We start from the raw sequence: 19,354 nt of genomic DNA on the forward strand, positions 1-19,354 counted from the left end.
CCCACCCCTCTGCCCAGCAGCCCAATGGAGCGCTTCCTCCTTCTCCCATCTGGGGTAAGGCGTGGGGCTCACATGCAGTGTGAGGGTTGCAGTTTGGGCACTCGGTCTTTAAAAGGTTCTCCATCACTGGTGTAGGGTGTCAGGGTCTGGTGGGCTACAGAGGGGCAGGGGAAAAGCCCAAGAAATGGGAGGTGGAAGATTCTGAGGGGAAGGGAGGAAAGAAAGTGGATGCTGCTTACTGGTCTGGGTCGACCCGGGGTCCAGTTGGAAACGTCCTCGTCAGTGTCTTCACTCTTGGGGCTCTTCCGTCCCTGTGGTGCCCAGGGCTTGGACCTCTCTGAAGGTGGGGGTGGGGAGTGGGGGGAGGGGAGAGGTGTAGACAAATTCGGTTCCAGCTCCTGGGGAGAGCCAGGGGTCTTCTCGGGGGTCCGCAGAGTTGGTGAACTGGGAGAAGATAACTTCTGCTCCACAGGCTCTGCGCTGGAGACTCGAGAATTGCTGATAGACTGGTGGAGACAGGAGCAACTTTGAGTGATGCATCCTGGCCCTCTTGACCCCAGGCCAGTCTCCCCCCACCCCAAACACAGCCATGAACAGCTGAGGCCTCTGGCTCAGCAACCCCCCCCCAAAACCTAGAAACCTGCCCCCAGCCTGAGATGCAACAGATCCAGATTCCATGTCGATGGAAATGTTCACAGAATGGCCCAAGGATAAGACGCCATGGCTGGTGCTGGGGGGTGAGAGACCCAGGGAGGGCAGGGGGGCTCGCCTCAAGACCTGGAGGTCCGGAGCTCCTGCTCAGTCAGGCAGTGGCCGGGACCCTGAGCAAGTTCTGCTTTCCACCGGCTCCCTAATTTGTAAAATGGGACCCTGGAGGCCTGGAGCCCTTCCTGCCCATCGTTAAGGGTTGGAGCAGCAGGCACAGTAAGAACAGCCAGCGTTTCTGTGGCACTTTAGTCCCCGGGAAGTGGGTGCTATGATTGTAATCCCCAGTTTACAGCTAAGGAAACTGAGGCAAGCAGAAGGGAGGCAGTGAGCCGCACAAGTGGGGCTGCCGGACTCCCCAGGCTGCCGGCTTCCCTCATTCCCCAGAGCCACTAGATGGCCTTCCATCGAGCTCCTTGTCAGCTCCGGGGATGGGGCTGGGGGGGGGGGAGGGCATGGGCGGCTGCCCCAGCAGAGATGAGCCCTGCCGCAGCTGAAACAGCACCGAGAACAGCCTAAAGGTGCTTCCTGAAGGGCCGTTTCTTAGACTCCATTCGGGGCACAAGAGCCCTGCACAAGGCCTCGGGGAGCCGCGTTCAAATTCAGCCTCAGATGCTTAATAGATGGGTGTCCCTGAACAAATCCCTGCTGCTTGCCTCCGTTTCCTCATCTATAAAATGGGGATAATAGTGGCACCTAAGGATCAGGGAGATTGTTCTCATGAAGCGCTGAGCACAGTGCCTGGCACGCAGAGGGGACTGTTTCACTGCTCGCCTCTTTTCTTCCTGTTGTGAATGACCCCCAGGCTCTCCGGCCCAGGGTTCGGTCCCGCCTTTTCTGTCCATCTCCCAGTGCCCCAGGCTGGTGGCCTGCGCTCCCGGCCTCCCCCTCGGCTGCCCCCTCCTCCCTCAGGCTCACCTTCATGTTCTTGTTTTTGGCGTCCTCTGCAGAAGAAACCCGGGAATTGCGGCCCAAGCGGAAGTTTTTCTGAGAGTCCCCTTTGGGCATCATGTGCTCCTGGGCTATACCCTGTGGAGGAGAGGGGAGACGGGGTGCTTGCCTCGAGCCCCTGCTGCCCGCGGGGCCGGCGTGAGTGCAGCCAGGACACAGCCTCGCCCCTGCGGCCCTGCCATCTCCCTCCGTTCTCCCGGCTGCCAGGAGAAGAGCGGCCAGAGGTGAGCCTCGCCTCGCCTCGCCCCGCCTCCCTTCCCCCGGTCCCTTGCAAGGCGCGTCCAGGTGCCGGTCCAGCTGCCCCCCAGGACAGCCGCCTGCTCCGCTGTCGGCAGCGTCCGAAGCCACGCTCTGCTGGGCAGGCCCTGGGTCTCCTGGCCTCCTGCTCTGCCCTCGGGGACCCTCCGCCTCCCCCCAGAATTCCTCCGGCTCCCCCGAAATGGAGTGGCGTGTCTCTGCTCACCCTGATTATGATGGCCTGCTGTCCCTGCTCCCACAACAGGCACACATATAAATAAACAGTCAGGCTGCGGAAGGGGCCAAGAAGTAATGCTCCCTCCACAGCACCCAGGCCAAGGCAGCGTCTATACGACGAAAAACACCACATCGAACAACGCCTTAGCGAGTGAATCGGGTTGACAGAACGCCTCATCTGAAAGATTGTGCAGAAATCAGTCATTGCCACGGCCAGACGCCCTGTGCCCTCCCGCTCTGCCCCAGAGGCTGTCCTCCCCTCCTAGGCGAGGAGGACGAGTCCGACCTGGAGCTGTAGACGCGGGGAATGCTGACTGGAGGGGAAGCAGGGACCGGCTGCTCCTACTTCTCCCTTAACCACTCTCTGGCCAGACGGGTCACCTGGGCCATAGCTCTGGCCTCCTGGCTCTCAGGCTCCCACCCCTGCCTCAGCTCCTCTCAGCAGACGGATCCTTCCGGCTGGACCCTCGGGCTCACCTGGGCATTCTGGCGGGTGTTCCCTCTATCGATGTCTCTCATGGTCCTCCTGTCCACTTCACTGGTTTCTCTGGGAACTTTCATGGCCCCTTCAAACTTCAAGCAGAAGAAAAAGACGAGTGAAGTGGGTTTGGCTCAGCCTTGAGGTCTCAAGCCCAGGCTTCACCCAAAGGGACCAAAACGCAGACACCCCCATAGCCAGACAAAACTGCCCTCGGGAAGCAGGAAAAGCCTTGCATTTCAGTCTCGGTCCTAGTAGCTACCTGGTGATGGCGCTGCCCCAAGGGAACCTCGGAGGCAGTCTCCTAGAGCACTGCCAGGCCAGAGGGGTGAAATAGTGGCAAGAGTCTTGAGGGCCCTCTAGAGGGCTCGGAATACAATCTTCCAAAGATCAGGGAGCTGGATTACAACCAAGAACGATCTACCCACCAAAAGGGAGGAGATTCCTTGAGGAGGGAAATCGATTTTCAGTGAAATAGAGGACTTGGAAGCACTTCTGATGAAAAGGCCAGCACTGAGCAGAAGATATGGCTCGCCAATACAAGCCTCAAGAGAAGAATGAAAGGGCAATTGGTGTTAAGGAAAAAAAAAATCTTAAGAGGCTCCGTAAAGTTAAACCTTTTGTATTCCCAAATAAGAAGGTACATGTAACCTGTAAGAACATGGTTATTATTAAGAACCTCATCTGAACTCATTCAAAGAGGGAAGAACATATTTATGTGTGTACATGTTTGCATATACATATACATACATACATACACACAAAGACTCAACTGGGAATAGAAACCTGTCTTACCCAACAAAGAAGTAGGAAAGGAAGGGGGTTCGAGAAAGGCAGCAATGATGAAAAGGGAGAGTTGATTAAGGGATGCATGCAGTGGTCAGAAGCAAAGCAAACTTAGGAAAAAGGACAGAATATACAAGGATAAGCAGAAGAAAATAATATAGAGGAAAATGTACAGTTAGTAATCATAACTGGGAATATGCCTGGGATGAAGTCACCCACAAAACAGGAGATAGCAGAATGGATTAGAAATAATATCACAACATATTATTTACAAGAAACATACTTGAAACAGAAAGACACACACAGAGTTAAAATAAGGGACTGCAATAGAATCTATTATACTTTAGCTAAAACAAAAAACAAGGCAGGGGTAGCAATCATGATGTCAGACAGAACAAAAGTAAAAGACTTACTTAAAAGAGATAAACAGAAAGGCAGCTGGCTGGCTCAATCAATAGAGGGAAAGGACTGGAGGGAAGGGTCCTGTGTTCAAATGCAGCCTCAGACACTTCCCAGATGTGTGATCCTGAGCATGCCACTTATAAACCCAACTGTCTGGCCCTTATTACTCTTCTGCTTGGAATCAACACTTACATGGAATGAATACCTTCTAAAGACAGAAGGTAAGGGTTTAAAAATAAATAAAAGATAAACAGGTAAACTACACTTTGCTAAAAGGTACTATAGACAATGTAATGTTAATATTAAACATATTTGCACCAAATGATGTAGCTTCCAAATTTTTTCCACATTTTTCATTTTTATTTAATTAATTAATTTAGAATATGTTTCCATGGTTACATGATTCATGCCATTTCCTTCCCCTTCTCCCTCCCCCTTCCTGGAGCTGATGAGCAATTCCACTGGGTTTTACATGTATCACTGTTCAAAACTTGTTTCCATATTTGCAATAGAGTGATTAAAGTCAACATCCCCAATCATATCCTCAGCATCCAAATTCATAAAGGAAAAATTAAATGAGTTATGGGAGAAGAGATAGTAAAACTATATTAAATCCCAGCTTTCTCTTCCCAGAACTAGATAAATATACCCATAAAATAAATAAGAAGTTAAGGAAATGATTTTTTTAAAGCTTTGATATAGATCTCTGGAGAAAACTGAATGGGAAAAGAAAGGAGTATACTTTTTATCAGCTGTATATGGCATATTTATGAAAATTGATCATTTTTAGGGTTATAGAAACCTCATAAATGTAGAAAAGCAAACATATGAAATACACCCTTTTCAGACCATACTGCAATAAACATTATCGCAATTAATAAAGGTCTGTGGAAGTACAGACTAAAAATTAATTGGAAACCAAATAATCTAATCCTATAGAATGAATGGGTCAAAGAATAAATCATAGAATTAATAATTTCCTTAAAAGTAATAACAGCAATGAGACAACAGCAACCAAAGTAGTACTTGTGAGAAATCTATCTATTTATCTATCTAATATGTCAATAAAAGAGAAAAAGTACATAAATGAATTAGATATGCAACTTAAAAAAGCTAGAAAGAAAACAAATGTTGAATCCCTAATTAAATATCAAAATGGAAATCCTAAAAATCAAAGGGAGTATTTTTAAAAAGATCAGTATAACTAGGAGCTGTTTTTAATAAGTATAACTAGGAGCTGGTTTTCTGTGAAAAAAATAAAGTATTAATTAATTTGTTTAAAAACACATTAATGTAAAAATTAAAAGAATATACATCATCACTAAAGATGAAACTAAAACCATTTTAGGAATTATTTTGCCCAATTATATGCCAAAACAACAAAAAATCTCAATGAAAATGATGAATATTTACAAAAATAAAAATTAACAGAAGAGGAAATAACCTTATCTTAGAAAAAGAAATTGAATATGCTATTAGTGAGTTCCCTAGGAAAATAAAAATAAAAAATAAAACATCCCCAGGCTCAGATGGTTTTTCAAATGAATTCTACCAAATTTAAGGAGCTATTTCTTTCAATAGTATATAAAGTATTTGAAAAAAGGGGGGGGGGGGAGAAATCCTACACAAAATTCCTTTTTTGAAAGAAATATAGTTTTGATAACTAAACCAGAGAGCAAAAGCAGAAAAAGAAAACTATAGGCCAATTTCCCTAATGAATAGTGATGATGCAAAAATGTTCAATAGCATTCAATAACAAGGAGATTCTATCAATGTAAGCAAAATTCATTCCAGAATTGCTGGGAAAACTGGAAAGTAGTTTGATACAAGTTAGGCATAGATCAATTATTTCACATCCTATACCAAAATAAGGTCAAGGTGGGTACATGATTTTGACCTAAAGGGTGATAAAGGCAAATTAGAGAAGCATAGAAAAAATATCCTATCATATGTATAGACAAGGGAAAAGTTTGTGACCAAACAAGAGATGGAAAGGATAATGGGAAGGAAAATGAATAATTTTAATTAAATGAGATTATAAAGTTTTTTTGCACAAAATGCCCCAGTGTAGCCAAAATCAGAACAAAGAAGTAGGAAATTCTGATGAGGGAGGGGTTATAGCAAATTTCTCTGATAAAGCCCCAATTCTCAAATTTGTAGAATAATGATATAAATAAATAATATGTATAATAAATATAAAATAAATAAGAATAAATAGAAAAAATAAGAACTTCTCTCTAATAGGTAGTCAAAGGAAATGAACAGGCAGTTATCAGAAGAAGGAAGCTTCAGTAGTCTCATAAAGAAATTCTCTAAATCACTTTCCATTGGAGAAATGTAAATTAAAACAATTCTGGGGTGCCATCTTCCACCTATTAGATTGAATAACATGACAGAAAAGGGAACTGACAAATACTAGAGGGGATCCAGAAAAATAGGGACACAAATACATTGTTGGGGGAGTTCTGAACTGGTCTAACCATTTTGGAAAACAATTTGGAAATATGTCCAAAGGGCTACAAAACCGCACATACCATTTGACCACTACCATGTCTGTTATCCCAAAGAAAAAGGAAAAAGATATATCTCTATAAATCTCTGTGTGTGTGTGTGTGTGTGTGTGTGTGTGTGTGTGTGTGAGCTCTCTTTGAGAACAAAAATATTGGAAATTGAGGAGATGGCCATCAATTGGGGAATGTTTGAACATATATTGTATAATTGTGACTGAATACTTTAATTCAATGAGAAATGATGACTAGTAGGGTTTCAGAAAAACCTGGGAAAACTCATATAAACTGATACAAAGTGAAGACAGCCGAACCAGGGGAACACTGTATATATTGTGAAAGCAACAATGTAATGATGATCAACTATGAAATACTTGACTTCTCTGATGAAGACAAGGATCTGAGACAGCTCCAAAGGATCCATGATGGAAAATGCTCTCTACCTTGAGGAAGACAAGTGATGAACGGATGAACCTATCTCTCCTTTCCAGTGCAGGCTATTCCACATCTACCATCTAATCAAAATCTGAGTAGCTAGTGCGTACAGACCCCAATCGCTCCCCCTCCAGGCCATTTCCCTTCCTTTCTCAATAAGTTTTATAGCATCTGCCTGTAACTTTTCTCTCACTCCTGGTCTCATATTTAGGAACTTTAACATACAGATTTGTTCTCTCTCAAATATCCTAACCACTCACTTCGTTAACCCACTGACCTCCCATGAGCTTCTCCTCCATCCCACATTAGCTACACGCAGAGATGGTCACCACCTTGCTGTTGACACCATTCATAGCTGTGCCACCTTTATATGTTTGAAAATTCTGAAATTCTTTATCTGATAATGACTTTCTCATTCTCCCTCCAACTTCCCTTACATAGCCTCACTCTTCAGCTACCCTGTGACCTCCTTTCCCTTGACCCATTGGTTCTCTTCCAGGCCATCTCTCCTGCACTAGTGACTCTCTCCTCTTCTTCCCATCTTGACCCTTTGATGAACCAATTGAGCTCGCCAAAGTCCTCTCTTGAATCTCTAGACTCTTCATTATACTGTTGATTTTGCCCAGCCAAGCCTCAGTCTTAGTCCACTCCTATCACCCACGCAAGGGCTGCTGAACAAAAGCCAAAAAAGTCATAATAGTTCTTACTGTTCTGACACCACAAACTGATGTTAGACAATTTCAACTAGGTTCTTACCACTGCCAGGCAATCCTATCCCACCTCTCTTCCCAGCTCACCCTGCTGTTCTCCACAACTCTCTCATTCCTCATGAAATTCCCCATCACTCCCCACCTATCAGTGGAGAGCCCTGTTTCATATTGTACAGAAAAAAAAATTGAGGCCATTCACCATAAGCTTTCTCTTCTCCCCTCTTCCTCATCTCTTATCACTCAGGATCTCCTGCTCCTCTCTCCTCCTTCACCCGAGATCACATGATGAAGTGCCCTCACTCCTACCAAAGAGCAACCCTTTTATCTCTCAGATGATTCCATTCCACCTCATTTTCTTCAACAGATTTCCCCTTGGTCTTCTATCATTTACCTTTGACCTCTCTGTACTAGCTCTTTCCCTAAGCATGCCCATGTCCCCCCATCTTCAAAAAGCTCCCTAGATGCTCCCATGCCTGCTAATCATCATCAACATGGCTTCTACCTCAGTAGCTAAGCTCCTCAAAAAAGCCTGTGCAAAGGGTGTCTCCATGGCCCTCTTAAGCCCTGTAAAATCAACTTCTAAGCCTTATCATTCCACCAAAGTTCTCTCCAAAGTGCTCAATGATGTCTTGCTTGCCAAATCCAATGACCTTTTCTCAGTCCTCCTTCTCTGTGACCTCTCAGAAGCCACTGACACTATTGACCACTTTCTTTTCCTTCATACCTTTTTTCTGCTGGGTTTTCAGGACGTCTCTCCTGGCTCTCCTCCTGCCTCTACGACCACTCCTTTTCGGTGTCTTTTCTTGGATCTTCCTCCACGTCGCTCCCTCTAATGATAGGTGCCCCCTCTTCTCTTCTCCCTGTAGACTACTTCACTTTGGTATCTCATCAGCTCCCACAGATTTCATTATCTTTGTATGGGTGATTCTCAAATGAATCTTTCTCCACGGACCTCTAGTCTCTCATCTAAATGGATATCCACTAGATATTTTAAACTCAATCTTTCCCCCTAAACTTTTCCCTTTCTGCTACTTTTCTTCTTATTTAGAGGCCACTCTTCCTCCCAGGCCCTCAAGGCTCCCAACCTGGGAGTCATCCCGACTGTCTCCACTGCCACCATATCCAAGCTGTGGCCAAAGCTTTCCAATTTCACATGTGCACCATCTTTTAAATATGTCTCCTTCTCTCCTCTGATCGTTCCCCTTCTCTGGAACTATTAGCTTCTAGGGCTCTGGCCTGCTTCCATTCTCTCCCTTCTCCAGTTCATCCTCCATTCAGCTGCCAAAGTGATTTTCCTCAAGTGCACCCTCGTACTCAATAACCTCCAGAGGTTCAAACTATCAACTCTCAGAAGCAAATACAGAATGTTCTGCTTGACATCCAAAGCCCTTCATAACCCAGTCCCCTCCCACCTTTCCAGTCTCTTTTTCCTTTTTTTGAAAAAGTAATTAATTAATTTAGAATATTTTTCTATGGTTACATGATCCATGTTCTTTCCCTCCCCCTCCTGGAGCTGACAAGCCAATCCCACTAGGTTACACATGTGTCATTGTTCCAAATCTATTTCCATATTGTTCATATCTGCAATAGAGCGATCACTTAGAGCCTCCATCCCCGATCATATCCCCATTGAACCATGTGATCAATCATATGTTTTTCTTCTGCATTTCTGCTCCCACGGTTCTTTCTCTGGATGTGAATTGTGTTCTTTCTCCTAAGTCCCTCCGAATTGTCTTGTATCATTGCATTGCTGCTAGTAGAAAAATCAGTTACATTTAATTGTGCTTTCCAGTCTTTTAAAATAAACTTATTCCCTTCTATATATTCTTCAGTCCAGTGACACTGGCCTTCTGGCTATTCTGCAAACAAGACACTCTATCTCTCATCCTTGGGCATTCTGTCTGGGTGCCCCCCAAACCTGGAATTTTCTACCTTTTGTGCTTTGGCTTCTGATCTCCCTGGCTTCCTCTAAGTCCCAACCAAAATTCTACCTTCAACAGAATCCTTTCCCAACCCCCAATTAATGCCAGTGCTCTCCCACTATTTTTTCAACTTTCTATCATTAATACAGCTTGCTTTGTTTATATTTGTTTGCATGCTGTCTCCACCACTAGACTGTAAGCTTCTTCAGGGCTAGGACTGTCTTTTGCCTCTCTGGATCCTCAGCATTTAGCACCGTGCCTGGCACTCAGCTGGCTGACTATTTTCTTTTGTACTCAAAGAGGACCCAAATGGCAGGGTCGCATGGCTGATCAAACCAATATGAGCTTTGGGATTTCACTGGCTGCACCCTGCCTCACCTGGGCTGTCCTCTGTTCTGCCTCCCACCATCTAGAGCTTCCGGCATCCTGAGGAACTGCCTGCTATGGGAAGCCTTTCTTGACCTCTTTACATGGTAATATATCCTGTCCTGGCTCCTTAATATGACATATATGTGTACATATATGTAGTGGCACACATAGAATGCTATACATGTAAGATGCATCTTGCGGTGTTTGTTTATGTGTTTCTCCCTCCTCTGACGGTGCCCCCACACTGGGGTGGGCAGTCATGCCCTCACCCTTCGCTTATTGTATGAATCAGCTTGCTTGCTGGCCGTTCTCCGCTCAGCTCCCCGTGTGATTTTTCTAGAGCACAGCCTTTGGAAAGCCATGTTGGCCCCCTGCCCATCGCTCAGGGCACTCCGGTGTTTCCTACCACCTGGGGAGTCCAATCTCAACTGCTCCTCCCCGGCCCCTTCCTGCCTGGCCAGCCTCCTTAGACCTTCCTCCTCTCCACCTTCCTGGCACCCCCCATTTCTCCTGGACCCTCTGGGCCATTTCACTGGTCCTGCCCAGAACCTTGTCCCTCCCCGTCGAGATGCCGCCCTTCCTCTGGCTTGCTTCAGGTCTCAGCTTCTCCCAGAAGCCTTCCTGGGTCCCTGGGAATGGCCTCTCATTGACACTGTCCACAACGGGAGCCCCATTTGACTGGGCGGGCTCCCAGCAGGCAGTGCCACGGCGTTAGCCTTTCTCCATTTCTCCAATTGTCCACTTAGGAAACGCCACAGCACGAGGGCAGAAAACGTTGTTCATTTTGCCTTCAGAGTCAGTAAAGCGCAAGTGCTTAAAAATGGTCCTTTGATTGGATGGAGGGTCAGAGGCCAAGGAAGGTCCTCACTCAGAGCTGGGCCGGCTCCCATCGGATTTGTCGGAGCCACTGCAGCCGGGGCGGGTCTTCAGGGCCAGAAGAATCATCTTTTCTATTTCAAAGGCCTTCCAAGGGGACAGGGCTCAGCGCAGGGGGAGGGGAGGTCCCTCTGTCCCCTCCTGCCTAGCCTAGTGACGAATGCCATCGGTGACCAAGCGCCCCACTTCCAGATGCACCCATCTGTCCTAGGTGGTGAGGGGAGGCAGCGAGGGGTGCTTAGCCCTCCCGGAAACTACACCCCCCTCAGGAGACACAGGACTTTCTTGGCCCTTTGTGAATGGGGGTCCTTGGGGGATCGCCACCCCTCCCTCGCCCCAGCTGGGGAAGGTACAACGGAGGCAGGAGAGCCCTTGTGGATGGGGCTTTCGATTCGTGATCACCATCAGAAATGTGATTGGGAAATATTGAACACGATCAGTAAATCCCAACCAAACCAGGTAATGGTACTGTGTGCTTGTCTGCCGGCACACACTGGCAGGGGTTCTTGAGGGCTGCTTTTGTGGCTCTCGTTTCCAGTTTGCATGTTAGCACCACTGACACTTCCAAAGGCACCAGACCATGGCTAGCACTGACCACTGGGCTCCCATCCTGTACGCCAGACCATGGCTAGCACTGACCACTGGGCTCCCATCCCGTACGCCAGACTATGGCTAGCAGTGACCACTGGGCTCCCATCCTGTACGCCAGACTATGGGCTAGCAGTGACCACTGGGCTCCCATCCTGTACGCCAGACCATGGCTAGCACTGACCACTGGGCTCCCATCCTGTACGCCAGACTATGGACTAGCAGTGACCACTGGGCTCCCATCCTGTATGCCAGACCATGGCTAGCAGTGACCACTGGGCTCCCATCCTGTACGCCAGACCATGGCTAGCAGTGACCACTGGGCTCCCATCCTGTACGCCAGACTATGGCTAGCACTGACCACTGGGCTCCCATCCTGTACACCAGACTATGGCTAGCAGTGACCACTGGGCTCCCATCCTGTACGCCAGACCATGGCTAGCAGTGACCACTGGGCTCCCATCCTGTACGCCAGACCATGGCTAGCAGTGACCACTAGGCTCCCATCCTGTACGCCAGACCATGGCTAGCAGTGACCACTGGGCTCCCATCCTGTACGCCAGACCATGGCTAGCAGTGACCACTGGGCTCCCATCCTGTACGCCAGACCATGGCTAGCAGTGACCACTGGGCTCCCATCCTGTACGCCAGACCATGGCTAGCAGTGACCACTGGGCTCCCATCCTGTACGCCAGACTATGGCTAGCACTGACCACTGGGCTCCCATCCTGTACGCCAGACCATGGCTAGCAGTGACCACTGGGCTCCCATCCTGTACGCCAGACCATGGCTAGCAGTGACCACTGGGCTCCCATCCTGTACGCCAGACCATGGCTAGCACTGACCACTGGGCTCCCATCCTGTACGCCAGACCATGGCTAGCAGTGACCACTGGGCTCCCATCCTGTACGCCAGACCATGGCTAGCACTGACCACTGGGCTCCCATCCTGTACGCCAGACTATGGCTAGCACTGACCACTGGGCTCCCATCCTGTATGTCAGACTATGGGCTAGCACTGACCACTGGGCTCCCATCCTGTACGCCAGACCATGGCTAGCAGTGACCACTGGGCTCCCATCCTGTATGTCAGACTATGGGCTAGCAGTGACCACTGGGCTCCAATCCTGTACGCCAGACCATGGCTAGCAGTGACCACTGGGCTCCCATCCTGTACGCCAGACCATGGCTAGCAGTGACCACTGGGCTCCCATCCTGTACGCCAGACCATGGCTAGCACTGACCACTGGGCTCCCATCCTGTACGCCAGACTATGGCTAGCACTGACCACTGGGCTCCCATCCTGTACGCCAGACTATGGCTAGCAGTGACCACTGGGCTCCCATCCTGTACGCCAGACCATGGCTAGCAGTGACCACTGGGCTCCCATCCTGTACGCCAGACCATGGCTAGCAGTGACCACTGGGCTCCCATCCTGTATGTCAGACTATGGGCTAGCACTGACCACTGGGCTCCCATCCTGTACGCCAGACCATGGCTAGCAGTGACCACTGGGCTCCCATCCTGTATGTCAGACTATGGGCTAGCAGTGACCACTGGGCTCCCATCCTGTACGCCAGACCATGGCTAGCAGTGACCACTGGACTCCCATCCTGTATGTCAGACCATGGCTAGCAGTGACCACTGGGCTCCCATCCTGTATGTCAGACTATGGGCTAGCAGTGACCACTGGGCTCCCATCCTGTACGCCAGACCATGGCTAGCAGTGACCACTGGGCTCCCATCCTGTATGCCAGACTATGGCTAGCAGTGACCACTGGGCTCCCATCCTGTATGTCAGACCATGGCTAGCAGTGACCACTGGGCTCCCATCCTGTACGCCAGACTATGGCTAGCAGTGACCACTGGACTCCCATCCTGTACGCCAGACTATGGCTAGCACTGACCACTGGGCTCCCATCCTGTACGCCAGACTATGGCTAGCACTGACCACTGGGCTCCCATCCTGTACGCCAGACTATGGCTATCAGTGACCACTGGGCTCCCATCCTGTACGCCAGACCATGGCTAGCAGTGACCACTGGGCTCCCATCCTGTACGCCAGACCATGGCTAGCAGTGACCACTGGGCTCCCATCCTGTACGCCAGACCATGGCTAGCAGTGACCACTGGGCTCCCATCCTGTACGCTAGACCATGGCTAGCACTGACCACTGGACTCCCATCCTGTACGCCAGACCATGGCTAGCAGTGACCACTGGGCTCCCATCCTGTATGTCAGACTATGGGCTAGCACTGACCACTGGGCTCCCATCCTGTACGCCAGACTATGGACTAGCACTGACCACTGGGCTCCCATCCTGTACGCCAGACTATGGCTAGCAGTGACCACTGGACTCCCATCCTGTACACCAGACCATGGCTAGCACTGACCACTGGGCTCCCATCCTGTACGCCAGACCATGGCTAGCAGTGACCACTGGGCTCCCATCCTGTACGCCAGACTATGGCTAGCAGTGACCACTGGGCTCCCATCCTGTACGCCAGACTATGGCTAGCAGTGACCACTGGGCTCCCATCCTGTACGCCAGACTATGGCTAGCACTGACCACTGGGCTCCCATCCTGTACGCCAGACTATGGCTAGCACTGACCACTGGGCTCCCATCCTGTACGCCAGACTATGGCTAGCACTGACCACTGGGCTCCCATCCTGTACGCCAGACTATGGCTAGCACTGACCACTGGGCTCCCATCCTGTATGCCAGACTATGGCTAGCACTGACCACTGGGCTCCCATCCTGTACGCCAGACTATGGCTAGCACTGACCACTGGGCTCCCATCCTGTACGCCAGACTATGGCTAGCACTGACCACTGGGCTCCCATCCTGTACGCCAGACTATGGCTAGCACTGACCACTGGGCTCCCATCCTGTATGCCAGACTATGGCTAGCACTGACCACTGGGCTCCCATCCTGTACGCCAGACCATGGCTAGCAGTGACCACTGGGCTCCCATCCTGTACGCCAGACTATGGCTAGCAGTGACCACTGGACTCCCATCCTGTACGCCAGACCATGGCTAGCAGTGACCACTGGGCTCCCATCCTGTACGCCAGACCATGGCTAGCACTGACCACTGGGCTCCCATCCTGTACGCCAGACTATGGCTAGCAGTGACCACTGGACTCCCATCCTGTACGCCAGACCATGGCTAGCAGTGACCACTGGGCTCCCATCCTGTACGCCAGACCATGGCTAGCACTGACCACTGGGCTCCCATCCTGTATGCCAGACCATGGCTAGCACTGACCACTGGGCTCCCATCCTGTACGCCAGACCATGGCTAGCACTGACCACTGGGCTCCCATCCTGTATGCCAGACTATGGCTAGCAGTGACCACTGGGCTCCCATCCTGTACGCCAGACCATGGCTAGCACTGACCACTGGGCTTCAAGTCAAGTCTGGCCAGACAGAGCCTCCCAAACGTCTTCCTTGAAGAACTAAAATGAGCATCAAATATTGAGGGGGAAGGGAGAGAGGGGTTGAGCGATCTGGATAACTGACTCAAGCTGTGACTTGCTCCTTCTTCACAATTTAATTCTCCGAGTATTTATAGGGTGCCAGGCTCTGTAAGGATACAAAAATAGGGGTGCTTCCTGCTCCCTACCTTGGCCTTGCCAGAGATCAGCCTGTTCGGGTGTCTCTGCCTCTGGTGCCCTATGAACACTCTGGAGATGCCTTTCCTCTGTTTCCCTTTTGCTTTTTCCTCGGCAGACGGACGTTACAAATGAGCCCTCGGACCCTAACATTCTAGGATTCTATGATTCAATAATCACAGAAGGCGCAAAACAGAACGGGGAGAAACCCGCATTTAAACGGATATTAGCTACTGGACGACCGAGCCAAGGCTCCCTCCTGGACCTTTTTTACGGGTTCTGCTGGAGAGCCGCTTCTGGATTAATGCCTGAGAGAGCCAGGAGGAGCAAGTAACTCAGAGAGGAACCTGTGAGCCTCTGGCCTTCCGGAGGGAGGCAGGAATACAGGAAGGTGGGGAGGGCTGCCTGACTGCTTGACTCTTCTGGATTGGTCAGGAGAGGCCTGCAGCCTGCCTGGGGCTTGGAAGGGAGGGCCTGTGTTGTGCTCTGCGTGGGGCCCTCCTCTTGTGGGGCCTCTCCAAGGCTCTTTGGGAAAGCTCTTGAGCAAAGGAGCCCACCCGCGTCCAGGAGACTTCCTTAAGTGGCACCCTGGGCCCCTTGGCACAAGGACAGAGGAGCCCCCACTAAGCGCCTGGGTGCTGCCTGAGAATCCTTCCTCTGCAGAGAAGCCATCAAAGTCAGCCTGCCAAGGAAGGGAGGCCTACCAGGGGCATGCAACCTCTCCTCGCCTTTGTCCACAGCCTGCCCTCGCGACGCCTTCCCTCCACGGGGAGCCAAGGCGAAGGCATCGCCCAGGAAAGGCCGCAGCTCGCGCCCAGGCTGGAAGCCTTTCGGTTCCCGACCGCCTCCCTCATACTCACGGTTTTTTTCTTTGTGGTACTCTCTTGATTCATTTCCTAAAGGGTGAAGATGATTCATTTAAATAGATGTTGGCCCTTTCCCACACCCATTGTATGTTTCTTCCCTGCCTCGCTGGTATTTGGAATGCTAAATTTGTGACATCATGCTGGACTCCATGGCAACAGACCAGCTGGGATGACTACGTGCATCCACTGCTCTGTTTTAAGAGACGATTTTTCATCAAATTTAAATTTGTCAATAAGTGGAATCAGGATGACCCGGGAAAACCCAGGATCTGCCACGTCTGAAGGACTAACGCAAAAGGATGCTCAGTTCCCTCCATCCGGCAGATCCTGGCGTTCCCTGGTCACTTCCATTATGTAGAAATGATTCAATTCACTTTGGACTTAAAAAATACCTGTGAGGGGGCAGCTGGGTGGCTCAGTGGATGGAGAGCCAGGCCTAGAGATGGGGGGTCCTGGGTTCAAATCTGACCTCAGACACTTCCCAGCTGTGTGACCCTGGGCAAGTCACTTAACCCCATTGCCTAGCCCTTACCATGCTTCTGCCTTGGAGCCAATACACAGTATTGATTCTAAGATGGAAGGTCAGGGTTTAAAACAAATACCTGTGAGGTGGGAAGCCCTGAGGTGCTTGATCCTAAGGATAGGTGAGAGCTATGGCCTCTAGAAGGTTACAGAGCACAAGGAAGCGTACCCACAGCTACAGGATAAGAGGGAAGGAGTCCAGTGCAAAGGAGTGGCCTAGGCAGAGACCAGAGAGATCCAAGGAAGAAGAGAACCCTTTCACCTGAGGTGGGCAGGGAGGGCTTCTTGGAGGAGCTGGACTTTGGGTCATTCTTTGTAGAAGGGAGAAAAGGTGGAGATGAAGTGGAAGCCTTTCCAAGCACGGAATAAGTTCTATTCTGAGGCCCAAAGATCTATGGACAAGACCAAGAGATTAAGAATAGAAGGGAGAGACCAGGAAAATTAGGTCAGAGGGGAAATAGTGGGTTCCCCATTGCCTAGAGTATCCAAGCAGAGGCTAGACAACTTGTTGACTTTGTTGAGAATATTCTTAATCAAGTATATATGAACTAGAAGAAGCTCTGGGATCCCTTCCACTTCTGAGCTGTCATAGTCTGGAAAAGTAACTCAAAGCCAGTTTATAAAGGACTTTGAATGTCAAAGTGAAAAAATATCCATTTCATGGGGAGCCACAGAATGTCTTTGAGGAGTGGAATAACACAAGAGAAAAGTTCTTTCAAGAAGCCCTTCTCAATTTTAATCAACTCTCAATCCCACTGTGTATTCTTTAACCCTTACCTCCCTTCTTAGAATAAGTACTGAGAATTGATTCCAAGGCAGAAGAGTGGTAAGGGCTAGGCAATGGGGGCTAAGTGACTTGCCCAGGGTCACACAGTATCTGAGGTCACATTCGAATCCAGAACCTCCCATCTCTGGGTCTGGCTCTCAATCTACTGAGCCACCTAGATGCCCCATCCCCCACGGTGTCTTTTTATGATTATCTCCTAGATTGATTTACCTGTTAAGGTCCCCATTGTAGAAAGTAAACTCCTGGAGGTCAGGCGTTCTGTCCTTTTTGTCTCGGAAGCCACTGTGCATGGCATACAACGCAGTATGATAACTAGTCTGGAGTTGGACCAAGCCCCAGCTGGAATCCCGGGATTCTATGATCGGAGAGAATCGTAAAGGCTGCCAAAGCCAATTTGTCCCTGAACCAGAAGCTCTGTGACGTCCTACCAGAGCAGCTCGGGTTCTAAAGCGATGGGCTGATCATTGTCCCTGGCGGCAGCCATAGCCATCGGGGACAGCTTTCCTGGGGGTGAACCTTCTCCAGTAGTCTGGGCTGATTTCCACCTAAGGCTCCCACTTTTGCAATCCGAAGGGAAGTAGAACAAGCTTCATCCTTCTTCCTTGGGACAAAACCCTTGAAATAGGAATAGACTGTATTCCCTCACCCCCATCACTTCTGGCCCGAACAGCGGCTCACTCCAGGTTTCCTTTCTGGATATGTGGTCAGGACCTTTTCAACCAACTTTTTATGAGGCACTGTGGTGTCACAGTGGATGGAGTGCTAGGGGAGAAACTGAGGAGTAGCCTGGGTTCAAATCCAACCTCTGACACGATCCCAGAAAAGTCACTGAACTTCTTCATGAACCAATTTCTTCTGCTATAAACTAGAGATACCAACAAGGCATTAGAGTCTCCAAGTGGCTTTGGCAACTTTAAAGCCCTAAAGAAATGGGTGAGTCCAGTAGAGTCAGGTCACCGGATTTCAGATCTTGGGTTTGGGATAAAATGCCCATATTGTTAAGATAGAGGAAATTTAACTCACCTTGACAACTATTTACCTCTGACTTCTTTCTGTGTTCGTTGGTCATGTGCTGAACCCGACTGGTGGAGGGGGCAGGAGAAATCAGAGAGGTAAGCCACCAGGGACAAAGCCACATTCTAGCCATTCCTATGGTAGGGGCACAGATGGTTGCCAGGAGGAGTTGGGAATAGGCAGCTCCATCCCTATGAGTGGTGCTCGTTAGAGTTTGCGGCACGTGGAGTTTGGGACTGGATTGGTTCTCTGGGATTTGGAGATAACCACAAACTGGGACAGCATCTGGTCTAAACACTTTGTTGTACAAAAGAGGACACTAAAGTCCATTGGAGGGAAGGATCTAACCATGAAGTAAAGAGCAGTCTTCACGGTCTACTGTCTATTATTCATTGATCACCCAACAGAATTCTGCGTTCATTTATGTACATAACACTCTCTTAGGCACTGAGGAGGGAGCCAAAGAACATTTGAGACCCTTTTCAAACTTTATGGTAAATCCGAGTGTTGATCTGTGAAAAGGGAGGAAAGAAAAAGCAAGAACCTTGACTGTCTCCCTCATTGCACCCACCCCATAAAAGACTCATGTCTTTTTCATTTTTGTCTCCGTGACATCAGGCTCTCAGAAGAAGCCCAGGGCTAATTTTTTTATGACCCTCCATTGGACAGGTCCAAGTCAGTTTTGAAAATGGAATTATCACTGTCATTTTTCATCTCTGATGAAATATAAAGCAGATATACCAAAATAAATGGACATACACTTCATTAGAAAGATTCTCAGGGCATTTAGGAAACAAGACAGGGAGAGTTTCAGGTCATTCTTTTCTTTTTTCTTTTTTTTCCATAGTAAAGTTTCTGTTTATTGAAATTGTCACAAATTTTAAGATATAAAAACAGTTTAAAGCCTTGTTGTATCCTCCATCACGTCAGAGGCACGACTTGCATTTCGCTGGATAAGTCTTAAAGTTCTTGAGAACTCAACTCGATCTGTGAGAAATATCACTATAAATCCAACAGTGATCACAGAGCTTGTCATCATGTGAGTCATAGATGGTGTTAATTTTTTGGTTGTACTGAATATTTCATTGTTCACCAGGGGTTTCATTTCTAAATCCCCAAAATGAATTACTAAAGTAAAATGGAATTTATTATGGTAGTTTATTTTTACAATAGAGGGAAGATATTAAAGAAGAGAGAAAAGGGGGGAGAGAGACAGAGAGAGAGAGAGAGAGCTCCAGCTTCCTCTGACCCAGGTAGAAATTCTAAGGCCCCAGCCAGGGGAAAGGAGTGTCAAGGTGATGAACCTTTCCCGGAGGCAAGGAAGGAAGTCAGCCTTTACACTC

At 48.9% G+C, this 19,354-nt stretch overlaps 1 protein-coding gene across 7 annotated transcripts in view; it reads right to left on the reverse strand.

Annotated features, from left to right (window-relative positions):
* Window positions 1–17,692, reverse strand: part of NT5C1B (5'-nucleotidase, cytosolic IB) — a 38,785-nt gene extending 21,093 nt beyond the window's left edge. Inside the window, exons 1-6 of one of the 7 annotated variants that reach the window (XM_056814830.1) lie at window positions 17,208–17,692; window positions 15,683–15,718; window positions 2,608–2,703; window positions 2,120–2,308; window positions 1,624–1,734; window positions 240–506 (exon numbers count right to left, since the gene is read on the reverse strand). In XM_056814830.1, coding sequence (XP_056670808.1) covers window positions 240–506; window positions 1,624–1,734; window positions 2,120–2,308; window positions 2,608–2,703; window positions 15,683–15,715 — 696 coding nt within the window. In that variant the 5' untranslated portion in view covers window positions 15,716–15,718; window positions 17,208–17,692. Of the gene's footprint in view, window positions 1–239; window positions 507–1,623; window positions 1,735–2,119; window positions 2,309–2,607; window positions 2,704–14,833; window positions 14,986–15,682; window positions 15,839–17,207 lie in introns of those variants that run through there. The other 6 variants (XM_007506098.2, XM_016427179.2, XM_007506097.3 and 3 more) reach the window with 6 other exon arrangements.
* Window positions 17,693–19,354: the final 1,662 nt, after the last annotated feature.

This window comes from Monodelphis domestica, chromosome 1, assembly GCF_027887165.1.
Source record: "Monodelphis domestica isolate mMonDom1 chromosome 1, mMonDom1.pri, whole genome shotgun sequence".
In the NCBI taxonomy this organism is placed as follows: Eukaryota; Metazoa; Chordata; class Mammalia; order Didelphimorphia; family Didelphidae; genus Monodelphis; species Monodelphis domestica.